The sequence below is a fragment of the Xenopus laevis genome, chromosome 5S, assembly GCF_017654675.1.
Source record: "Xenopus laevis strain J_2021 chromosome 5S, Xenopus_laevis_v10.1, whole genome shotgun sequence".
Classification (NCBI taxonomy): domain Eukaryota; kingdom Metazoa; phylum Chordata; class Amphibia; order Anura; family Pipidae; genus Xenopus; species Xenopus laevis.
In genome coordinates this window covers 22,994,731-23,019,783 of record NC_054380.1, presented here as the reverse complement: position 1 = coordinate 23,019,783, position 25,053 = coordinate 22,994,731, and the positions used below count along the sequence as shown (strand labels likewise).

At 41.1% G+C, this 25,053-nt stretch overlaps 1 protein-coding gene and 1 pseudogene across 5 annotated transcripts in view; one reads left to right on the top strand and one right to left on the bottom strand.

The window, feature by feature from the left end:
* The window catches only part of LOC108717743 (protein phosphatase 1 regulatory subunit 21-like), a 38,047-nt gene extending 23,962 nt beyond the window's left edge, over nucleotides 1-14,085 (bottom strand). Inside the window, exons 1-7 of one of the 5 annotated variants that reach the window (XM_018265048.2) lie at nucleotides 13,995-14,085; nucleotides 12,967-13,035; nucleotides 10,878-11,024; nucleotides 9,638-9,736; nucleotides 7,454-7,618; nucleotides 5,621-5,679; nucleotides 4,637-4,737 (exon numbers count right to left, since the gene is read on the bottom strand). In XM_018265048.2, coding sequence (XP_018120537.1) covers nucleotides 4,637-4,737; nucleotides 5,621-5,679; nucleotides 7,454-7,618; nucleotides 9,638-9,736; nucleotides 10,878-11,012 — 559 coding nt within the window. In that variant the 5' untranslated portion in view covers nucleotides 11,013-11,024; nucleotides 12,967-13,035; nucleotides 13,995-14,085. Of the gene's footprint in view, nucleotides 1-4,636; nucleotides 4,738-5,620; nucleotides 5,680-7,453; nucleotides 7,619-9,637; nucleotides 9,737-10,468; nucleotides 10,844-10,877; nucleotides 11,025-12,966; nucleotides 13,036-13,165; nucleotides 13,534-13,592; nucleotides 13,772-13,994 lie in introns of those variants that run through there. The other 4 variants (XM_041564288.1, XM_041564289.1, XM_018265046.2 and 1 more) reach the window with 4 other exon arrangements.
* Nucleotides 1,402-1,557, top strand: LOC121394382 (annotated as a pseudogene).
* Nucleotides 14,086-25,053: the final 10,968 nt, after the last annotated feature.

Sequence of the window (25,053 nt, the reverse complement as noted above, 5' to 3'; positions counted from 1 at the left end):
GCTAAAACTATGGAGATAAATATTCAAGCTCAACCAGACAGGGTCCCACCAGTGACTAAAGGGTACGTCACACCAAACGTTTTCTCTGTCATTTGGCTGTTGGCCCAGGGGCCAAATATTCAAGCCCTTTGCTTGGGTTGCTCCCATGTATAACAGATGGTCAGCGGTTACCTGAAGTATGAAGATCTTAAAAATTCTAAATAAAAATCTGGCACCTGAATGAAATATATTAGCGCTATGGAAGACTTGAGGGGTCATCCCTGACTTTGTAGATAATGTGCCCCTTTTTCACACTGCCACCTGCCTTGCAGAATTGCCACAGGTCTCTTGCGCTTCTTAGAATCCTGCATCTCTTCCTTTGGTCTTTTCTAAATGATCCCTTTGGTGTTTTGACCACCAGCTTCAAACTGCTTCCTTCTTGGAATGGTCAAAAGAGTGGACAACATAGTCTATGGCATGTGCCGATGATTACAGCCAGGCTTGGGTCCACTAGCTTTGGCACTACCACTGCGCATTAATATCACCACTGTCATCTGTCTCCAGGCAGAACTTTTCTCATTCTCATCATTGGGAGCAGCAGTGGGAAGGAGTTTTGACTGCTGCACTTCTCCCATGAATGGTGGTGCAAACGTCACGTGTCACAGCCCTTGAAAGATAAGCCGAAGACTAAAGTCAGAAGTTCCAAAACTGTGGGGATGCCCTGATGAGGAGGCTGGTTTGGGGAGAAGACCTATTTTCTTTCCTAGAAAGCCCAGCTTGAAGGTGAGATTTAGGATGAACACTTTAGGTGACCATGTTCCCCAATATCTATAACATTGTTACTAGGGATGCAGCGAATCCACTATTTTGGATTCAGCTGAACCCCCAAATCCTTCGCAAAAGATTTGGCTGAATACCGAACCGAATCCGAATCCTAATTTGCATATACTTCCTTGTTTTGTGGCAAAAAGTCATGTGATTTCCCTCCCGCCCCTAATTTGCATATGCGGATTCGGTTCGGCCAGGCAGAAGTATTTGGCCGAATCCGAATCCTACTGAAAAAGGCCGAATCCTGGCCGAATCCCTAACTGAATCCTGGATTTGGTGCATCCCTAATTGTTACTGACTGAAGGGTTTCCTGAACCAGAGTCCTGCATCGGGTTGGGTACCTGTGGAATACCCGCAAAGGGGTTTTGGACAAAAAGTCCCTGATTGCTTGGCCGTGCGGACAGTCAGCGGGTAACCCAGCTGGGTACCCATAAAATGTGTGGGCTTGATCCCCTCTTCTTCCAGGTTTTTAATTATTTTTGCGAACATTTAGCAGCAGAATGACATCAATTCCGGTCAGATGTGATGTCACTTCTGGTTAGTTGGCCTATTGCAGGTCGGGTAGCGGGTCAAAATTGCAGGTTGTGGGTATGGGTCAGGTCTCAGCCTTTTGGCTAAGATCAAGTGTAGTATCTGTTCTTATCAGGAGAGGTGTCAAAGCTCCTTCTGGTGAGGCAGAGAAACATTTGATCCTCTGGCCAGGGGGCCTAAGCATTATGAAAGCCTGGGGCATTGTGCCCCCTATGGTGGGTGCCCGAATCACGCTGGGTCTAGCACATACGCACATTGCACTTTAAGGCTTTTATTTCTTCGATTTGGCCTTTTGGCCAGCGAGAACTTTTTTTTTATTCGGCCACAGGCCGGAGCCTTATGTCACCTTAAAGCAATTTTAGCACTTATTTATTTGACCACTCATTCTTATATGTTTTTTATGTGTTTTGCTTGTTTCTCACGGGTCTTGGTGTGCACTCAAGTCCTTTTGGGCTCTGCCTCCTGGCCAAGGATTTGGTGTCCTGAGGAAAGTTTCGGTGGAACCCGGGAAACGGGACTTTCCCTAACCATGAAGCAAAGGAGAGTCCGAAGACCCTTGCCCCTGTCCGTGGCGTTTGTGCTGGGGGGGGGTGGCCAGGAACGGTGGGGCTTACCTTAGCTTTGGTGAAGGTGAGCCCATAGACTTAAGATGCCATCAGTGCCTTTGGCCTGGGGCTCTTCGGTAGTCACTGAGGACACCTGCTCTTTGCACTGTGCACTTTGGGTGTAATGAAAGCGCAATCCCGGACTTTCAATTAAGGGGGACTTAAACTAAAAAAACTACAGCAAGCGCAACACTAAAGCCTACTGACGTCCAGCTGTATCAGAAACAAGCCATAAAATGCGATGAGACAATAGTTTGTTGCTCTGGGAAAGGATTCTAGGATTACAAGGTCAATTATACCCGTATACAAGAGGTGCTTGTTATCTCGAAGAATCTCCAGCAGATACATTTGAAGGTCTGACAGTTTTCCATCGTTGCCATAGTTACAAACCACTTGCAACTTGTCTATTTTGTGTCTTCCAAGCACTCTTAATTTGGATTCTTTACCTATATATATATCAAATATATTGAGTGCTAATAAAGAACAGTTTTATCCTTGCTATCATTTTCTTTTTATTGCGCAGCTCAGTCTTTCGTACGTTCGCTGCGAGTACAAAAATGTATATAAATTAATAAAGAGCGAGAGCGAAGTACCCGAGAAACGCTTGTTCTTTCACCTACTGAATAATTGACATTCAATTTCTGCCAGTACAGATTCTTCGATTTTCTCAGCTTTAAGAGAGTAAATATATTTTATCATGGCTGAATGCCCGTCTGATGCCATGAGGTTAACAACATTATGGATGGCAGGAGGCTGATCGCACTTGCATTGCTTATATGAAACAGATGGAGTCACCACCCAGATGGGAATTCTTGAAAAGTATCTCTGGAGAAAGGGAAGCTTAAAGGGGAACATACACTAAAATAACACACTGCTGAGATTCTGATTCATTAAGAATTCTATTGCTTCATTATACATTTTAAACAGGGAGTACATTTTACCTGCAAATTATTTGCTGCTTTCAAGGTTAAAACTCCTAAACATTTTATTGGCCACCACTGGGATCACTGTGACCAGCTCCATGTTGTAGCTCCCACCCTTCCCAGCTATAGTCAGGTGATCCCACTGGTGTCTAATACAAGGACAGCCATGTTTGGGAGTTTTAATCTTGAAAGCAGCAAGTGAGTTGCAGGTAAAACTTAGTCCCTGTGTAAAATGTATAATGAAGCAATAGAATTCTTAATGAATCGGATGCAAGCTGAGTGTAGGACTGACCATACCAGCGATGACTTTGACGTAGTTGGCCAGCTTAAATATAAATCGAGTTACAATGGTGAGACCACTGCACAATGGATACAGCGGTTTGACCAAAAATCAACGGCAGTGGGGGCTCAGCCTGAAGGCCAGTTAGGTTAGGATTTGGGGAGAAGGCTTGTTTGCTTTTTGGATCACGGGGACGACGTTGTCCAGAAAACATGCAGTCAACTGAAGAACCTAAATGCATGGAAATATGAGGGACATGCAGTCGCTTGCTACTCCCTCGCTCAAGCTGATGGGGGTGAATGCTTGGCCTCGGTGGTGTAACTACATGGTGCCAGGTCTCTTTGCAAAAAAACTTGTCTTGTCTTACCTTACAAGGAACACTAGCATAACACTAAGCATTGTCTAATCCTGATTACCTACCTACTAATGTAGCACATAAACAGTGGCCATCCTTTCATGAACACAAGGGCCATGCTACATCAGGTGCCAAATGCTACACAAATGCTTTACGTACCACTCACGCCAATTAGAATGACTCGCAGTGAGCCTAACAAATTCTTGCTTTATTTGCATGTTGGGTTAATGGTTTCCTTGTACCCCTTGATTTGCTTTGTTATTAAAAAATAACTTTCTCTCCATTTCATAATTGTAGGTATGTCTGTTTATTAGTAAATATGCCGAATGTGACATATGTACAACGTTGTACTGAAAATATATTTTAACAGAATGCTCTCAGGGGAAGCTCTGTTGTGTCTTCAGACAGGGATTTTAAAGGAAAACTATAGCCCAAAAAATGAATTCTTAAGCAACAGATAGTTTAAATTCAAATTAAGTGGCATATTAAAGAATCTTACCAAACAACTAGTATATATAATTAAGTAAATATTGACCTTTTACATCTCTTGCCTTGAACCCCCATTTTGTGATGGTCTGTGTGCTGCCTCAGAGATCACCTGACCAGAAATACTGCAACTCTAACTGTAACAGGAAGAAGTGTGGAAGCAAAAGACACAACTCTGTCTGTTAATTGGCTCATGTGACCTAACATGTATGGTTTGTTTGTGTGCACAGTGAATCGTACAATCCCAGGGGGGCGGCCCTTATTTTTTAAAATGCCAAATTTCTATTTAGTATTATCCAATGGCACATACTACTAGAAAAGTAAATTATTATAAAAATGGTTTATTTACATGAAGCTGGGTTTTACATATGAGCTGTTTGATGCATTATATTTTTATAGAGACCTACATTGTTCGGGGGGTATAGTTTTCCTTTCAGTAACAAATGTAATGCAAAAATACTACATAAAAGAATTACGGTTTCTAAAGAAACTACTGAACTTGATGGGCAATTCAAAAGCAGATCATACATTTTCATAGTGATGATGCCCAAGGAGTCAGTCAGTCTACTGAAAATACAAATTCTGTGCCTCCAGCGGGTTCCAGCCACAATAAAGTACCGTCACATAAGTATTCACTCAATATACTTACTTGTATCATTAAAGGGCACTTTTTCATTGATGATGCCATTGCCTAAGGAGACGTCCAATCGGCTGCTCAGATCTATATGAAGTGTCTTCAGCTGGTTCTGGCTGAGAAAGAAAACATTGGAAATGAACTCTTCTATCATCCAAAGAGACAGAAAACTGTGCAACAATTCTGTGCAAATCCAAGTTTAAGAGTGTAAGTTCTTTTGAGCAAGGACGCCTTTATCTATCGGTTATAGGTCATATTTCAGTATGAATTCTTTATCATCAGTGTATACAGCCATTTATTGTACAGCTCTGAGGAATAAGCTGGGACTTTAAATAAATGTTATAAGTAATAATAATTCTAATAATAAACAATGATTCAGTGCATTTCTACAAATACATTTAAAAATAAATCGGGTGGTTGAGCTACAGGAGTAACAAGCTCAGCTCAGTTTGAAATCTACATTTGGGAAGGATCAAGTCACATAAGAAAGGACAAAGAGCTTTCTATTAGAGACGTGCCAGGGGTGGGGGAGTGGCGCTCTATGGATCCATTACAATAAATGGCCAATGAGGTAGATGCCTTGAGATGCATCAAAAGGAAGTGATGGAGGGAAAATCATCCCTTCTTATCCAGAATTCTGGGGGGAGAAGTGCTTCTTATCCATTACAGTGGGATCCTGGACTGATTCAGAATCATATCTCGGCCTCGTGAGACACCCTCTTAATAACATTTTACATTTCAGTGAAGAGACTGCGGATGTGAACAGCTTGTTCCAAACAGAATGTTAATAAAGGGCCACCGAGCGATCATTAAAAGTCACTATGGCCATGAAAGCAGCTTAAGAGCACTTGAATATCTCAGGCAAATCACACAAACATTCAGTCATTCAGTCCTTCTGTTCTGTTTGTGAAATGCCGGTGACATTTGAAATGTCAACAACCTGAAAAAGCAGAAAGCATTTCTTTCCCTGCTCCGTCAGATATAGAATTGTGCTCTCACCAGTCTTCTGTCCTCTGCTTGCACTCCTTGCTTTCCCTCTCAAGAGCCTGACACTTCACCTGGATAATATACAAGTAAACAAATTAGTACAAATATCCCAATATCCATTTTTCTGAACTGTGTATGTATATATATATATATATATATATATATATACAGGGCCGACATTAGAAATCACGGTGCCCCATACAACAAAATTTTCCCCACCCTGGCGCCCAAGCCCCACCCCAAATTCCGCCTACTCCATGTCACAGTTAAAAGACCACAATGGTCAGGGCCCCTTTATAAGTTAAAAGAAAAAAAATTGGCGCCAGGGCCCCCCATATAAGTTTTTTTTTAAAAAAAGCATTGGTGCCAGGGCCCCCCATACAAGTAAAAAAAATTGGGGCCCCAAAAAATATTTTTTAAAAAAACATTGGTGCCAGGGCCCTCCTTACAAGTTAAAAAAAATTGGGGCCCTGAAAAATATTTAAAAAAAAAAAAACATTGGTGGCAGGGGAATATTAAAATAATACATTGGTGGCCAGGTGATTAAAAAAAAACACACACACACAAATTGGTGTTCAGTAGAATTGAACTCATGGCTTCAGGACTTCAACTTCGCCTCCTTTCGTGACTTCGGGGTTTTTCGTCGCTTCGGGACTTCGGCTTTTCGGCACTTCTGCATTTCGGCTGTTCGGGACTTAAAAAATGGCTACAAAGCTTCGGCTCTCTCAATGGGGGCCCGGCTCTTTCAAAAGTGCAGCACTGCTGGGCGCCCCTTCATACACTCGTACCCCCTGTCCCCCCTTGATGGCGGCTGTGTGTATATATATATATATATATATATATATATATATATATATATATATATATATATGTATTAATTTTTTTTACTTATATCTGGACGTGTATATATGGTGGGGATCTGCTGACATGAGAATCTCTTTCAGAATCAAGAGTACTGTCATTGTGTTTCAGATTAGGAAGGATGAAATAAGCAAGGACCTAGGACCTAACATTTTTAACTTTCTAACTTTCCTTCTTCTTTAAAGTGGCCATATACTGTCCTATTATGCACAGTATCCTACAAGTCAGCCTATGGGTCAAATGGATGGACACCCTTCGAGCAGCCAAGAATGTATGGCTACCTTCCATATTTCTGCTCACTGGAGTCAACACCCCAAACAATTTGAAACTGCAGGAAGAAAGGAAAAGCAAACCCACCTCTTCATCTGCCAACATACCTACAGAAACCTGCAGATGACAGTTTGAAACAGGGCCCAAAACTGCACATACATGTCCACACAGTCTGGACATACAGTCCATATAGTCAACCATATCCAGGCATGTACTGTATGGACACATACTACTAAAAAGTGTGTTATTATGAAAATGGTTTATTGATATGAAGCTGGGTTTTTATACAATATGAGATTCCTACAGCCCTGAGAGATATCCAGCCTTCTAATGAGGGGCATTGCGAAGGGCTCAGGAGTGGTTAATGTGAAGGTAAAAAGAAACTTATATAGAATAAGTAAATAAGATTGAATACTGAGACCAAGGGGTCTTCTCACTACTCACTATTATTTCTAAAATGTTTATCAACAATGAAGCATTATATTAGTATTGTCAATGTGTGTATGAACACAAACATCACAATCATTTCTGTAGTTACCAGTAGAGGGTGCTGTGTAGCAACGAGATGTGTCGGCACAATTGACTCTGTGTAACACAAACTCAGCAACATTTTGTATCAAGTCCACACGTTTCAGGAAGGAAGTGTTGTCATATCTATTGAATGGGTTTCTGGCAGAGCAGCGATGAAGAGAGACAAGCTTGGTTTTTGCTTACCTCCATCTTTGCTTTGTCACCCTGCAGTTTTTCAATTGTTTCCATGTATTTCTGGGTCAGCCCATCCACCACGGCCTGATGTTGTTCTGTGTTCATCTCCAGCTCTCGCAACCTGCTTCTCAGCTCAGACTCCACCAGCCTGTGCTTCTCGCTGGCCTCATAAAACTATATAGTGAAATACAAAAGGAATACATGTAATCAGTTTACTTAAATGTCATCTTTTTAACAAAACACAAGAAAAGACTGATATAAATGTATACACATCACACATGCTACACCACGGGGCCCATTCATTAAGTTCGAGTGAAGGAATAGAAGAAAAAATACTTCGAATTTCGAAGTGTTTTTTTAGCTACTTCGACCATCGAATGGGCTACTTCGACCTTCGACTACGACTTCGAATCGAATGATTCAAACTAAAAATCGTTCAACTATTCGACCATTCGATAGTCGAAGTACTGTCTCTTTAAGAAAAAACTTCAACCCCCTAGTTTGCCACCTAAAAGCTACCGAAGGATTTAATCGTTCCATCGAACGATTATTCCTTCAATCGAACTATTTGCGCAAAATCCTTCGACTTCGATATTCGAAGTTGAAGGATTTTAATTCCCCAGTCGAATATCGAGGGTTAATTAACCCTTGATATTCGACCCTTGATACATTTGCCCCCACATGTCTTTTTGTACCAGCCCAAGGCCACAACTTTTTTTTCTGAATCACAGCTAATTCTCTGGGCTGCTATCACTTACCAGTGCTTTTGTACGATATACATACAATAAAGATTCTTATAACATGGCGGCATAGAAACCAGTGTATCCTGCACCAGATTGAATTTGTAATTAGCCCTGTGGCACCAGCTACTATGACATGTAGCCCTACTGGCTGCTGATGTTTTGATGATTTCCAGAGATCCCTAAAGGTGGCCATACATGGAGAGATCCGCTCGTTTGGCGATGTCGCCAAACGAGCGGATCTCTCTCCGATATGCCCACCTTGAGGTGGGCAATATCGGGCTGATCCGATCGTGGGCCCTAGGGCCCAACGATCGGATCCTAACGAATGGGAACGGGCGGTCGGATCGCGGGACCACATCAACGAACAGATGCGGCCACGATCCGACGGGATTTTTAGTCCCATCCGATAGAGATCTGGCCGACTTTTGGCCAGATCTCGATCGGGGAAGCCCGTCGGGGGGCCCCATACACGGGCCAATAAGCTGTCGACACGGTCTGTCGGCAGCTTTTATCATCCCGTGTATGGCCACCTTAAGCTTAGCTTCTCAACAGCCACCCAGAGCATGTGCAATGTTACTGACAGACCAGTCAAGATAAAAAAAAATTGGTAAGCTCCTGTGTGCAGATTTAAAGGCATTGTAAATAGTGACACAACATCAACTGCACCTGACCCTAACCACCCACTCACAACCTAAACCAAACCAGTCATTGCAAGTTCCCTCTATTTATAGACCTGACACGCCCAGCTCTGACATCAAAAAAGGGGTGAGGAAGGTGCAAGTCCTAAAGGTAGAGCATGCCGGAGGCAGAAGCCAGCAGCTTAAGGTCAGGGGTGGGGAGAGCAGAGGAAAGAGCTTAACATGAATCCTCCCACGAACCTGGAAAACTCTTGTGGACGTCAGCCCAAAACCACCTGGTTTACATCTTGGCCAACCTCCAGGCCTTCATCTGTGTTAAAAATCCCAGGTGGTTTCAAACATTAGGATCAAAGTCTTGTTTAAAGTAAACCTTTAAAACAAGTGAATGTAAAATTGATGAGAGTGCCATTCTAAGAAATTTTGCAATTTACATTCATTATTTATTTACTTTTTTCCCCCCAAGATATTAAGGGAAATATGTACTGTTAATATGAATGAATTTAGTTACAACAGCACCACCTGCTGGTCATTTTCCCACCAGTCTGACCACCAAGTAGTCAAGGAAGTTGTCTGGAGAAAGAAAGAGGCTGCTCTAATGTTCTTCAGAGCAGCCTCTTTCTTTCTCCTGACAACTTCCTTGACTACTTGGTGGTCAGACTGGTGGGAAAATGACCAGCAGGTGGCGGTGTTGTAACAAAATTCATTCATATTAACAGTACATATTTCCCTTAATATCTTAGAATAACACTCTCATCAATTTTACATTCCAATATTTTACAGGTTTACTTATCCATTAAAGGGATTGCACTTACTTGTATGTGCAAGCGCTCGTTCTCCTCTATCTTCTTCTGAAGGTCTTCATCAAACCCACTTTTCTGTTCCTGGCTCTGCTGCGAGGCATCCATGTTCTTCTGTAAAGCAAAAAATCCGCAATAAACTCATGTTTCTCACAAAGGCTGAGACAGTGAGCTCAGTGGGACTCCTACATACACACCAGTTGTCGGGCTGATACCAAACACAGGCTTGATGGCATCAATGCACATTCCCCTTTGTGTTTTAAGGTGTGACTAGGATGCAGTAAAACTGATTTCTTTATATAAACGGTCTTTAATGATGTCATTAGTTATGATCAGTTCTTAGTGATGTCATTTGTGTTACCTGACCCACTGAAACTTGTGTATTATAAAAAAGAATGTACAAGGAAGATATTAGAAGTGATCTTTGAAATCCATGACCTGTATAAAAGCACTATATGGTCACAGAACTCCCCTATGACCTCTATTATATTTTAAAGTAGGGGGTACATTATTTCCCATATAAATCTATATATTATTATGGAGACATAGACAGCGACTTTATGCAGCTAAATGCAGATGCAGATAGAGGTTTTATCCGGAATGCTCGGGACCTGGGGTTTCCCGGATAACTGACCTTTATGTAATTTGGATCTTCATATCTTAAGTCTACTAGAAAATCATGTACACACTAAATAAACCCCCAGTAAGCTGGTTTTGCTTCCAATAATTATATCTTAATCAAGTCTTAAATCAAGGAAGATTATTTCACAATAATGGAGTCTATGGGAGCCATCCCATAATTTGTAGCTTTCTGGAAAACGGGTTTCCAGATAATGGATCCCATACCTGTACACACACGCTCCAGACCTTGACCTTGGATTACACACATGCCACAGAATATGGTAGACACACACACACACCAATTCAAGTATTTGCATAAAATCACCAATTAGATGAGCAGGAGTGTTAGTACCCAAGAGGTAATTAGTGGTGGTACAGCTATAAACAGTAACATAGAGCTGGTGCCCGGTGGTGGGGATTAATAAAAGGGCACCATGCCCTCAAACATGCAAAAGTAACTTAATCAATTGCAAAAAAAAAAAGATCAATGTTCTACGGCTTGAGACAACCAAGACCTGGAACAAACTGTTGGAACAAAAGTGATGGTTCCAACAGCTAAAGAGGCACACGTCTAACTATTGCGGCATAATGGAAGCACTTGCATTCTTCCACAGACAGATTAATGATGCCTTGCCTTGGTTTTCTTGCCCTTAACATCCATTAGCGAGAGCTCCTCCTGCAGCAACTCCACCCTCTTGGCCAGTTGTTGGTTTCTAAACGTCAGACTGTTCATCTCTTGCTGCTGTTTCCTCAGGGACTGATCCTTCATTTTCAGCTGCTCCTGAAGTTGGAAGAAAGAAAAGAAGTGAGACGACCAAGAAAAATGTAAAATGTTTAAAGGGATACTGTCATGGGGAAAAAAAAATGTTTTCAAAATGAATTAGTTAATAGTGCTGCTCCAGCAGAATTCTGCATTGAAATCCATTTCTCAAAAGAGCAAACAGATTTTTTTATATTCAATTTTGAAATCTGACATGGGGCTAGACATATTGTCAATTTCCCAGCTGCCCCGAGTCATGTGACTTGTGCTCTGATAAACTTTAATCACTCTTTACTGCTGTACTGCAAGTTGGAGTTATATCACCCCCCTCCCTTTTTCCCCCCAGCAGCCAAACAAAAGAACAATGAGAAGGTAACCAGATAACAGCTCCCTAACACAAGATAACAGCTGCCTGGTAGATCTAAGAACAACACTCAATAGTAAAAACCCATGTCTCACTGAGACACATTCAGTTACATTGAGAAGGAAAAACAGCAGCCTGCCAGAAAGCATTTCTCTCCTAAAGTGCAGGCACAAGTCACATGACCAGGGGCAGCTGGGAAATTGACAAAATGTCTAGCCCCATGTCAGATTTCAAAATTGAATATAAAAAAAATCTGTTTGCTCTTTTGAGAAATGGATTTCAGTGCAGAATTCTGCTGGAGTAGCACTATTAAATGCGTTTTGAAAAAAACATGTTTTCTGATGACAGGATCCCTTTAATATTTTGTTGGCTTTCCACTATAAATGTAAAGTAAAGTTGATGGCCCTCAAGAACATCTCAGTTTAAAGATGAAGGACAGGAGTAATCACACTTTCAAAAAAGAACTATGTTGTATTTATCTTTTGCCTTCCTGATTAGAGAATGTAATTAAAAAATAAATGAATATTATGTTATTTAAAGGAGAACTAAAGGTATAATCACAGGGGGTGCCAAAATGTTAGGTAGTGATTATAACTGCCTACCTAATACCCTGGACTGATGCTCCTGTTCTCTTAAAACTGCTCATTTGCTGTGATTTTCGGCAGCTCATTTCAGACAGGGCAGGTGCTTGAGAAGTAGTGAAAACGTGGGCTTTTAGCATCAAAATTTGTCTTTTCACTATATTTTGCAAGCACCTGCCCTTGTAGGAAAGAAGAGAAGACAATGAGCTTTTAAAGAAATACCCCGGGGAGGTGCAGCTTTCTGCTGATAGGAGCAGTGACATGGGGTGGTGATAACTGATAAATAAAACATGGCTGAAACCTGAGCTCCTCATAGACCTGTGTCCGGGTTAAAAATGAGTGGTGACCATGTGCAAAGACTCAATCCCAAGTAGCACAATAGGACGCGGCAGCTAATCACAGCTCTGCAGTTCCCTGTCAGGTCTGCCTAGCTTCTAAACAAGACTTGGTTAATTTGCACTGTTGAGTAGTGTACAGCTTGGGTAATGGAAAGTTGGTGGTAGCAAGGTTTTGGAGGAGATTTTTTAAAGGGATACTGTCATGGGAAAACATGTTTTTTCAAAAATTTCAAAATGCACGAGTTAATAGGGCTGCTCCAGCAGAATTCTCCACTGAAATCTGGTTTTCAAAAGAGCAAACTGATTCTTTTATATTTATATTTTTAAAATCTGACATGGGGCTAGACATATTGTCAGTTTCCCAGGTGTCCCCAGTCATGTGACTGTGCTCTGATAAACTTCAGTCACTCTTTACTGCAAGCTGGAGTGATATCACCCCCCCCCCCCAGCAGCAGAACAATGGGAAGGTAACCAGATAACAGCTCCCTGGCAGATAAAAGAACACTGTGATCACTGAGCGCTGAATTCAAAGGCTTTTATTGCACCAGGGTGGAGGGTTACCCATTTCTAGATACTGGCCAGTCAACAAAAGAAATGGGGTGTATAGAGATACTGTAACTATAGCATCAGATACAACTCAGGGGCCCCGTTCAATGGAATGCTGAAAGCTCCAGGAATACCTTTAGTGCTGTGCCGTTGGCCTGCTCATCCACAACTGCCCTCTTCAGCGCCTGATTCTGGGCTCGCAGCTAAAATAAAGCAAAGGCGCTTATTACACTTCAACAACAGGGACTGTATCAGTTTATACAATAATCACATTCATGTCCTACCTACAGCTAAATCATTTGCTAAAGGTACATCATTAGGAGAGGTACATACCAATGCATTCATTGTTTCTTCCACAGGCACTGCAATTAGGTGTTGGCAAAAAAAAAAAAATCTCAACTCAGGTAACTAAAAGGAGGCGATATGTGCCAGTCTGGGCTTTGGAGCTGACTAAAGACCAAGCTACAGACTGGACAATCAGAGCGACCGTGCAAATGACTAACTCATGAGCTGCACTCAGCCAGAGATGCCTTAAGAGAGAAACATTAACCTGCAGTGTCTTGGGATGGTCAAAGTCTGGAAAAAGTAAGGAGGCCGTTTTCTTAAAGTGGCAGTTCACATTTAAATTTAAAGGTTATGTAAAGTCAAAAAAAAAGTAAAACACGTAACTGGTACGCTGCCTAAAAAATAAACCTATCTTCAATATGCATTAAAAAAAATCTGTATAGTTTTGATTAAAAAAAAAAAAAGTCATCTTCACCCCCTTTCTCTCCACTCACACGGACTCCCGCCTCGACCCGGCCGGCGGCCGCTTTACTTCAAAATGAAAGATCAGCACAGCGGGATATCGGGTTAATTATATTGTTCATTACGGACTAAAGCTAAAGTCTGTGACATACAACACCAGACACTGCAAGGGTTGGACTGGGCTGGGAAAAAACCCAGTGGGTACCGACCCTCATGGACCCCCGCCGGCCCAGACACGCTCCCCTGATCAGTGCTGCACTGTTTGCACATGTGTGCGGTGTGATGCTGATGTTCGCGCATGTGCTCAGGGCTTAGTTTAAAGGAGAACTAAACCTTTCTAATAAAAACCCCTACCCTCCATAGTCCCCCCCGCACAGGTGTTCACACAAGTAAATGCCCCTAAGCTGATAATTACCCCTCATTGCAGAGTTAGGGCAGCAGAGCTCAAGGCGCCATCTTGCGTCGCTTCGCGAATTGCGACTCTTCAGCAATTTCCGTGGCTTTCGGCGCATGCGCATTTGTTCAGGACTGGAATATTGCTACAACTGCACATGCGCTGATACGGCGCTTACTTCCTTAAGTTTCCCAAAGCGTTGAATATGGCCCCCATAAACTCCGCTGCGCTGACTCTGCAATGAGGGGAATTACCAGTTTAGGGCCATTTGCTTGTGTGAACACCTGTGCGGGGGGAGCAGCGACTATGGAGGGTAGGGGTTTTTATTAGAAAGTGGGTTTAGTTCTCCTTTAAAAGTCAGGAGGGGGCCCCCGGTGACTGCCAGAAAGGACCTTTGGGTTGCACTTTGGAACTCGCAGCAGGAGAGATTGTTTTAAAGTAAAGCGGCCACTGGCTGGTCAGCCGGGATTAAGGAATTCAGCCTGAAGTCTGTGCAAGTGGAGAGAAGGAGGGACTGGAGCGCAGAAAAAATGGTACAGATGTCATATTCCCTTTCATTATCCATTTAATTTGTAGCATGATGCAGACAGTGTTATTCTGAGATAATTTGCATGGGGTCCTCCTTTTTATTTTTACATTTTTTTTAAATTATTTAGCTACTCTTTCAACAGTTAACTGGTTGCTGAGGTCCAGTTTACCCTAGCAACCAGGCAGTGGTTTGATTGGTGACTGCAAGGTGAACAGCAGAGGGTGTGAGAAAGAAGACAAGAAGCAATAAAAAGAAAACATTACAATTAGTCTCAGTGACCCCCGTTTGAAAGCTGAAAGGAAGCAGTAGAGGAAGGCAAATATAAATGAACATTCTATAACAAACTAAAAGTTCATCTTAAAGGATAATTAGCCCAACAGCTGGAGAAGATTCCACTTGTTAGTAGTGAACTGCCTATAATTTGTTTCGTTAGGAGCGGCCATGTCTGGGCTGCAGGTACAAGGCAAGTCATAAAGGCCAACAAAGATTTAACAAAATAAACACAAATTAGGGACACCCTTATTGGAATCTTCCGCTTACCCAAGGCCCTAACCGGAAGTGTTGAGTCACAATGTAACCCCATGCTCCTATCACTAGCTGGACCCCTGTATAGCCCACGTTACAGTTCCATTTCAGTTTATACGAATCAGCGCTGCTTCTATAGAGTTGCCCCATTTTGTTCTTCCAACGTTGCCTCTCACACCTCATACAGACATGACACTGCTGCTTCCAACAGACTGGACAAGGCAGTTCCATTGATCCGACCAAAATAAGGCTGTAATCTCAGGGATCTCTGAGCAATGCAAGTCAAAATGAGAGTCTCAGTGTCGGACTGGCCCACTGGGATACCAGGAAAACTCCCGGTGGGCCCAGGTGTCAGTGGCCCCTCATGCTGCTAAACATTTAGCCTATTTCATGGCCATTCCCTATTTCTATGAGAACAAAGAGGCTAAATAGATGGATTAATAGTTTATAGTATGTCAAGAAAAGAGACTAGGAAAATAGGGGTTGAGTGAGGAGAGGGAGAATAATATTACTGAGAGTGGCCCCTGGTCTATATTTTCTTGGTGGGCCCCTGGTCTAAGGTTTTTGGGTGGGCCCTTAGTGTTCCAGTCCGACACTGGAGTCTAGTGTGCATGAAGCCACTTTCCCACTAAAGACAGAAAACCACATTGGGGATACAGGGGTGGCATTAAAAGATGGATGTGAGGGTGCAGGCAGCAAACACACTGGCCTATCTCCTGTTCTCTGGTTCCGCTGTGTTGCGCTGCATGTTGTTTGCACAGGGCAGGAGCAGAGAGCGGGCGGCCAGGGTTCCTTAGGGCTCCCAACCGGCTTGGCCCATCTCTGCTCAGCAGTGAAACAATCAATACCAATAAGCCAGTTTCCAAGGGCATGTCGGATCACCAATGACCCTACTTTTTTTTTAATCTCAAGATCTAGGTAAAATGGAATCTAAGCTGATAGAAAGAGGCTCTCCATCTATTATTCTTAGAAATGATATTCAACAGGTTAAAGGGACAGTAACACTAAAAATGTATAAGGGAAAACCCCCTCTCAAATAACACTTCTATCCTGGACAAAGTTAACAAATAGATAATGCAATAAAAATGCCACTACTGTGTTTCAGAAAGGACAATGTGGCGACATTCACTTGCGCGCTAAAATCTTGGTTAGTTGTTCTCTTCATGGAGATTTTTTAGCCTGCATTGTTCTCCCCCCTTGTTTGCATTCAGGTAGAGAGGATGTGCGGATAGAATTATTTCCTCAGCAGCATTTACCTCTCTAAGGGCTGTGATAAAAAATAAATAATGAGGTCCAATTGAAAAGATGCTTAGAATTGGCCAATATACTAAATGTTAAGTTAAAGGTGAACCACTCCATTAATATGCACCTACCTTCCTATATGTATCGGGCTATTCTCTGCATGTGATGCTGTCATTGAATGCACTGAAGCTGATACACTGGCGCCCCAATGATCCCCTCATTTTATATACTCCTGACAGTCTTGGCACATTTAACCCCTTATTCCACAGTGCCATCATTGTCTGCCTGAACTTGTGGTGTTTAACAAAGTGTAGGAAGGTGTTTCAAGGGAAAGTGAACCTTAAGTGAAGTCCTTCCAATGATATAATATTTGCAAAATAAATAAAATATACTGAGAAGCACAGGCTGTATGTTGCTAGTGCCACCAGTGGACCTGTCAGTAGGATAATATAGTACAGTAAGTACTTCATCCCTTGCCCAATGATATTTGTAGTAATTATTGTAAAATAAACAGTGAAATAAAGGCTTCCCTGTGGCTCGTTGCAGTTTATGAAATGTCCATTAGGTGTCAGCATTGTATCATTGAGGTTTAACCCTGCACAATCTCATAAGGAAATACAGTGAAAACGTTAGATGCAGCTGCCACAATGATCACAGCCCCAATGCCCATCTATATGATCTTCATTCCTAAATGTCTAACACAATCATTCCTAAATGTCTCTTTAATCCTGAGCGATACTCAGAGCTCCCTGTATAACTCAGCCTGCAGTCTTGTGCCTTTATATGGTCACAGAACTCCTCAGTGACTTCTAATATTCTTATATTTTACAGTAGGGGGTACATTATCCCTTATAATACATGAGTGATACTCAGAGTTCCCTGTATAACTCAGTCTGCAGCCTTGTGCCTTTATATGGTCACAGAATAACCCCTCAGTGACTTCTAATATCCGTATCATTTACAGTAGGGGGTACATTATCCCTTATAATACATGAGTGATACTCAGAGTTCCCTGTATAACTCAGCCTGCAGCCTTGTGCCTTTATATGGTCACAGAACAACCCCTCAGTGACTTCTAATATCTTTATTATTTACAGTAGGGGGTACATTATCCCTTATAATACATGAGTGATACTCAGAGTTCCCTGTATAACTCAGCCTGCAGTCTTGTGCCTTTATATGATCACAGAACAACCCCTCAGTGACTTCTAATATCTTTATTATTTACAGTAGGGGGTACATTATCCCTTATAATACATGAGTGATACTCAGAGTGCCCTGTATAACTCAGGCTGCAGCCTTGTGCCTTTATATGGTCACAGAACAACCCCTCAGTGACTTCTAATATCTTTATTATTTACAGTAGGGGGTACATTATCCCTTATAATACATGAGTGATACTCAGAGTTCCCTGTATAACTCAGCCTGCAGTCTTGTGCCTTTATATGATCACAGAACAACCCCTCAGTGACTTCTAATATCTTTATTATTTACAGTAGGGGGTACATTATCCCTTATAATACATGAGTGATACTCAGAGTTCCCTGTATAACTCAGTCTGCAGCCTTGTGCCTTTATATGGTCACAGAACCCCTCATAATATCCTTAGTATTTACAGTAGGGGGTACATTATCCCTTATGATACTCATATTTCCCTGTATAACTTAGCATGGGCCCCACCGGGCCCCCTTCTTCTACTAGCTGGGTTATCTAGTTATCTCCTCCATCTCTTATGGAAAGGTCACTCCAGTTCATTGTGCTACTGGAGCCCTATATATATATATATATATATATATATATATATATATATATATATATATATATATATTTATATATATATATATATATATATATATATATATATATATATATATATATATATATATATATATATATATATATATATATATATATTTCCATACAGGCGAATAGCCTGGCCATAGCAGGTAGGTGAGAGCACAGGAATGCTGAGCCAAGGAACAGGTGGAGGGCCCGGGTGCATAGGAGGAAAGACAAATAAGACTCAGTGTGGCACCAGATACAGCACAAAAGGTATAAAAGTCAATTTTAATTGGATGAATTAGTTGCTAACAGGTTTTCCTACATAACGGAGAGTCTAAATTTAGACTGCTGATGTGTCACTGGTAAAAATAGCATCTCTATGGCTCCAGCATGAATGGTACCAAGTCAGATGGCGAGAGCTGCCTTTCCGTTGCCTAGCGACCGTATCATGCGGGGGGGGGATGCTGCCATTACTCATTTCCTTAACTGCCCCCCACTTCTGCCTTATAAATGGCTTCTGTGTGTGGGAAAAGAACAGGCAGTGCGCTAGGCAAAAATGCAGAAGCAGTTGGGGCTTTAGTGATTGATGTGCATTAATGCTCCCCATTTCATATCTTCCCCAGTGTCATGTCCCCCCCAAACTGTACAATTTTATCATCAATAAAACCTGAGCAAGTTGCAATATAGAAGGGTAAGAAATTGTTTCAGCGGGGGGATCGTCGGCTCCACTATTAGGTCTTAGTCTTCCTTTGTAGCGGCTCCACTTGTCAATCAGGAGTAAGAGAAGCAATCTGGAGCCCTTTTAGGTAAGGCCACACGAGGAGATTCGGAGAGATTTTGTCGCCTGGCGACTAATCGCCACGTCTTTTGCGCGACTATCTCCCCGAACTGCCTCAGCGTTTTTCCCCATAGGCAAAGTCGCCTGCGCTAATGCACACGCGGCAATGCGTTTTCTATATTCGCCCGAAGTTGCCTTACCCTTAGAAGCTTTAAAGGGGATCCAACCTCCCCCAAATATGCTGGCGTAAACTTATACAGAGTGCTCCTGTTTTAAAATTGAAAAGAGATTTAAAGAGGTAGTTCACCTTCAAATTGGCTTTTAGCATGATGTAGATATTTTGAGACCGTTTACAGTTGGTCTTTATGGTTTTGTGGTTCTGCGGTTATTTCGATTTTTCTTCAGCAGCACTTTAGTCTAGTATTTCAGCAGCTATTTGGTTGCTAGGGTATTATTTACGCTAGCAACCAGGCAGTGGTTTGAGTTAGCGATTAGAATATGAATAGAAGAGGGATTGAATGGAAAAAAAAAAAAAATTGTAGCGTCACTGACAATTTATTACAAAATGTTAACTCAGAGGAGCAGCGTGAGCAAGTTTGCATCAATTCAAGTTTTTTTAGGTGCAGATTCCCTTTAAGGCCATAAGAAGTCACATCGTCAGAAATCTCTGTTAACAAACCTTCAAAAAAATATTAGTGGAACCCCCAATTTACATTGTCCAGGGGGCAGAAAAAAAATGTAAAATCTGGGAAATGCAATATATTTTCAATATTAGTCTACAATGAGAGAGAAGAAAAAAAACACAGGGGGAGGCGAAATTGAGGTTTCACTGTAATGCTGTATTTTATATAGTAAGGGAATGTTCTCCTTTAAATTAACTGTTAGAATATCACTCTATAAATCATACTGAGACAATTTGCAATTGGTTTTCATTTTTTATTATTTGTGGTTTTTCACTTATTTTGTTTTTTATTCAGCAGCTGAAAGTGGACCTGTCACCCAGACATAAAAATCTCCAATTTCTATTTTTTATTAAAGCATTCATAGCTGTTGTAAACTCATTTAAACATCTCAGCTGTCAATCAAATATTGTCTGCCCCTCCTCTGTACCGTGGGCATAGAGGCGGGGCAAGCAATTACTTTCACTTTTCATTCAGCACTTCCTACATGTCACTGCTCTCCACACATTCCCCCGTTCTCTTTACCATTGTGGACATCAGGTCCTCCATTCTGGTGCACAAACAAGATTTTGAGATGATACAAGGCTTGTCTTGATAAGTGTCCACAAAATGGCTCCTGCCTGCTTGCTTTAATTATGAGTTCCCAGACTGAAGGAAACAAGATTCAAATAATTTATATTGTGTAATTAAAGTTCATTCTGCTTGACTAATGTGATAAATAGGATTTTGAATATTCTTTTGGGGTGACGAGTCCCCTTTAAATGGGGTCGGTGACCCCCATTTGAAAACCGGAAAGGAAGAAAGCAAATATTTTAAAACTATAAAATAAACCGAAAGACCAATAGAAAAGTTTCTTAGAATTGACCATACTATATAACATATTAAAAGTTAACATGAAGCCGAACATCCCCTTTATTGTTGTCTCCATCTTGGATCTTGAGCCATTTGAGTCAGCGGCACTGCACATGCTCAGTAAGCCCTGGGCTGCTGTTGGGAAGCCAATGAGAATGAGTCCATCTCATACAAGTAATAGAGACACACAGAAAGCACCAACTCCAGAATGTTATAAAACAAAAGTTTATTTTGCAATACTTTTATCAGAAGGAATTGCATATCTTTGGTAAAAATAAACTTTATAAACATTTCCATTAGCAGAGGTTAGCATACAAAAACTAAACATCTGTAAACTAGATTTATGTTTGGGGGAGGGGGGGGACCGGTTCAACAAAAGGGGCAGAAAACTAAATTTGTGGGGTTTGTCCTTGTTTAACCTCCTGGCAGTTCAGCTAAATAATAACCCTGACACTAAATAAAAGGAATATTAACAGTTTCACATGGATCACAATTTGTTTTTTTACACTTTTAAAATAAATAAGTCGGTAGAAGGAATTGGCAAATCACAAATGGATTTATATCACTATAGGATGGCAACTTAATACTTTACATAAAGAAAAAGAAATAGATAGAAAAAGAAATAGATAAAATAAAAGAAATAATGGCACTGGCAGTAAATAATAAGGATTTATGGGGCCAATCAGGGGGAAGCTCGGGTTGCCACCCGTCTGGTTGGCAGGAGGGCTGCTCATGTCTCAACTGCCTGGTATGGATTCCCCTATACTGACCGAGTAATTGCCATGTAATTGTCCCACTGATGACACAATTACCCGGCAACGGCACAGCAACACCCACTGTGGACCTGGGGTTTTCCGGATAATGGATATTTCTGTAATTTGGATCTTCATCGTCTACTAAAAAAAAAAACCCATGCAAACATGAAAGAAACCCAATAGGCTGGTTTTGCCTCCAATAAGGATTAATTATATCTTAGTTGAGATCAAGTACAAGCTACTGTTTTATTATTACAGGTATGGGACCTGTGATCCAGAATGCTCAGGACCTGGGGTTTAAAGGGCACAAGCTACGGTTTTATTATTACAGAGAAAAACAAAATCATTTTTAAAAATTTGCATTATTCGATTATAATGGCGTCTTTGGGAGGCTGTAAATTCAGAGCTTTTTGGATAACGAGTTTCCGGATTACCGATCCCATACCTGTACCTTTAGATTCCAATAAAAAAAAAAAAAAGAATCAAACACAGAATTGAAATAAATATTTAGTATCTAGTCTTTTTTCCCTGTTTGCTTCCTCGCTGTCTTTCATGTAAATTAAAGCTGAACAAAAGATACGTAAAGGACTTCCTGAAATAATCACGGGATAAATGTCATGAGTCAGTCGATTATATTTATCACTGAAAGATTTGTTACGTTGCCCCGATGTGGCCAAGACACCTGCACCTGTTTGTATAACACCCAGAGAAACGCCAAAGCTGGGGAGAAATCTCATGACTCCTCCCCCATATTAGTTATTCATTATGGATTGCTGGCCCCTTTCACATGATCCATTTGGATTGTTCCCCGTTGCACAAACATATTAATGCTCCCGACACTCAGCCCTGTGCTTAAAGGGATACGGTAACTCCTGAATCTACTTCTGAACCCACTGTACAGCCATAAAGCAGGATCTGTTCTGTTTATTGAATAACGCAATAAAGAACCAGCAACCCCATATCTCACAACAATCATACACATATATAAAACATTAGTCCTCCAGTTCCAGGAATACTCAGGACAGTATTGGGGTAATAAAAGTCTAAAGTTTGCCCCTTACATCAAGCAGAGGTGTGTTTTGAAGTAGTTAAAGGGGTTGTTCACCTTTAAATTATTTGTGAGTATGATGTCGAGAGGGTATTCTGAGACAATTTCCAATTGGTTTTCATTATTTCTGGTTTCTGAGTTATTTACTGTAGCTTTTTATTCAGCCGCTCTCCGGTTTCAGCCATCTGGTTGCTAGGGTCTCAATTCCCCTAGCAACCATTCGCTGATTTGAATAAGAGACTGGAATATGAATAAAAGAGGCCTGAATAGAAAGAGGAGTAAGAAAAGTAGCAACAACAATACATTTGTAGCCTTACAGAGCATTTGTTTTTTTAGATGGGGTCAGTGAACCCCATTAGAAAGCTGGAAAGAGTCAGAAGAAAAAAAAACAAATAATTATAAAAAAACAAAAAAACAAAACAAAAAACAACTATAAAAAATAATGAAGACCAAGTTGCTTAGAGTTGGCCAATCTAGCACATCTTAGAAGCCAACTTAAAAAGTGAACCACCTTTAAATACCCTATTTGCGGTCACCGATGTTATCAGAACGTGGGGTGGATACATCGATGTTTACATGGGTCATTAAAAGCTAAAGGGGGGGGGGGCCTGCATCCCAAAAAAACTGCCTAAAAATCTAAAACCCACTGGTTTACTTCAAGTTGGAAATTGAAAGAAAAGTCTGGAGCTGCTCTTGTGCAATTGAGCACCAACAATTATAGATCAGCCTTTTATAATGACTACAATCTCTTGGGGTCCCCGTTTCAGGGTGCATCCATTTCTCATAGGGGGGAGAGCAACAGAGGAAGGCGTTACCCCCAAACATATATAATAATCATACTGCCCCCCGATTTTGACATTGCCCAGAAAGAGACAGCGGCAGTGCTGTTATTTGCACTTCCCATTAGGACACAAGCAATGTGGGGGTAGTACTGTGGGAAAGTAGGCGGGGTTGGAGGGAAGTACTATGGATTTCCAAATGGGAATTCTGGCAGGAATTTGACAATACTATGAATAAAAATAAAGGAATAAATGTTGAGGAAATGATGAGAAATTCTGTGGTCAATAAATAATACTCCATTGGCATCACATGAATAACGAAACATGTACATAGTGGCCAATAGTGGATCAGGTGTGTGCGGGGCATGTGACAAAGTGCTCTGCATGAGAACAGTGCCGCCAAAAGAGAATCCTTTCATTTAGGGGGTTATTTATCAAAATTAAAATTATTCTAATTTAAAAAAAAAAAAAAAGTCCGACCAAACTAGAATCTACGATCAAAAAAAAAAAAAGGAAAAAAATTTACAAAAACCGCAGATTGTCGCACGAAAACCTTGACTTTTTCAGATCGTCAGGACAAAACCTGACACCTGAAAAGTCAGAATTTTTGTCATGAAATCTGCGGAGAACTCCGAAATGTTTGGATTATCATATTAAACCCAGCACAGACCATAATATCTTCAAATAGCAAATAGGACCTCTGCCATTGAATTCTACAGAACCTCGACAGGTTGAAGATGGGAGGATTTTCCGATTCAGACTTTTTGCAGCCTCGGGGTATAATAAATCTCAAAAAATTCGAGCCCCCCCCCCTAAAAATTTGGATCTTATAGTTAAAAAAAAACAAATATTTTTAAGTTTTTAGCATTCAGACTAATAAATAACCCCTTTAATTATCGCTTGCACTATACAAACAGCTGACTCTTTTTAGGGTGCAGGGGAAAAGCAATGAAATCGGTCACATGGAGGAAGCACAAGGGATTGTAATAGGCACAAGTGTATTAAAGGGCACCTGTTGGCCCAAAATATCCTTATAGATCCTGAATACCGGTTGGGGGTTACAGTAGGTTGTGAGTGGCCATGCAGAGGGAATGTGCATAATGAGCATCTAATGACATAAGCATAATCCATGCGATTTAAAATATAAAACTACTGCTACCGCCAACCAGGGTGTGGGCTCTATCAGGAGAAAAAAAATGTTTTTGGCCAACAGGTGTCCTTTAAAGAAGACGTTCAAAAATTAACAAAAATGTCCGTCATAACATGAACTGCTGCAAAACTTTGATTTTTTTTGTTTTAGTACCACCCCCATCACCTGCAATTAGAAGAATGGACATAAAGATAATGAAATCTGCATATCGAGCTTCTCAAAGTGGATTTAAACTGCTCTGATGAACCAGGAACTTGGATAATAGAAGTACTTTCAGTTTTTACTCTTTACATGAACAAGCAAAAAAACCCTGATATTTCCTAATGAAAACAACAAGCAAAACGTTTGTTAGTGAAGGATACACTGCCCTTTAAATATAGTCCACCACTATGATTAACACATGGCAATTTGTAGCTGCTACAAAAAGGTTTCCATGGTTTCCTATAGGGCAAAATGCTGCCTCTAGCTTGTTTTTTTTTTATCCGTGTCCTATATTATACAAGACTGGTTACAATGAACCTGTAGAAGAGTTGTACAATGACATGAAGTGTAAAGTAATGGCACACACAGTACTTCCACAACAGCTGAAATATGCTTAATATGTGCCCCCCACCTTCTCCCTTCTCATGTATACGAATGAAAAGTCCTTGTTGCCGCCGGTGACAAGCAGGTTTCGGCAAAAACATACCAAAAAAAAAAAAATAAAGCCTCCTGTCTTGAGCGGTGGCAGATGCTTTTCATTTATATGTATGGCAGAAGAACGTCAGAGACCTATAGGAGAGCGATCTGGTTAGTTTTGGTGTAGGACCCAGAAGCCTCAGTCTTGTATTTATTTCTTAAGTGCTTGAAGTGGAGAAATGAACCACCATTGACACATTATTTGTTGCAGTTCTGGTTACTGAATGACTTTGCCTTGAAATGGGTGATTAAAGGAAAACTATACCCCCAAAATGAACACTT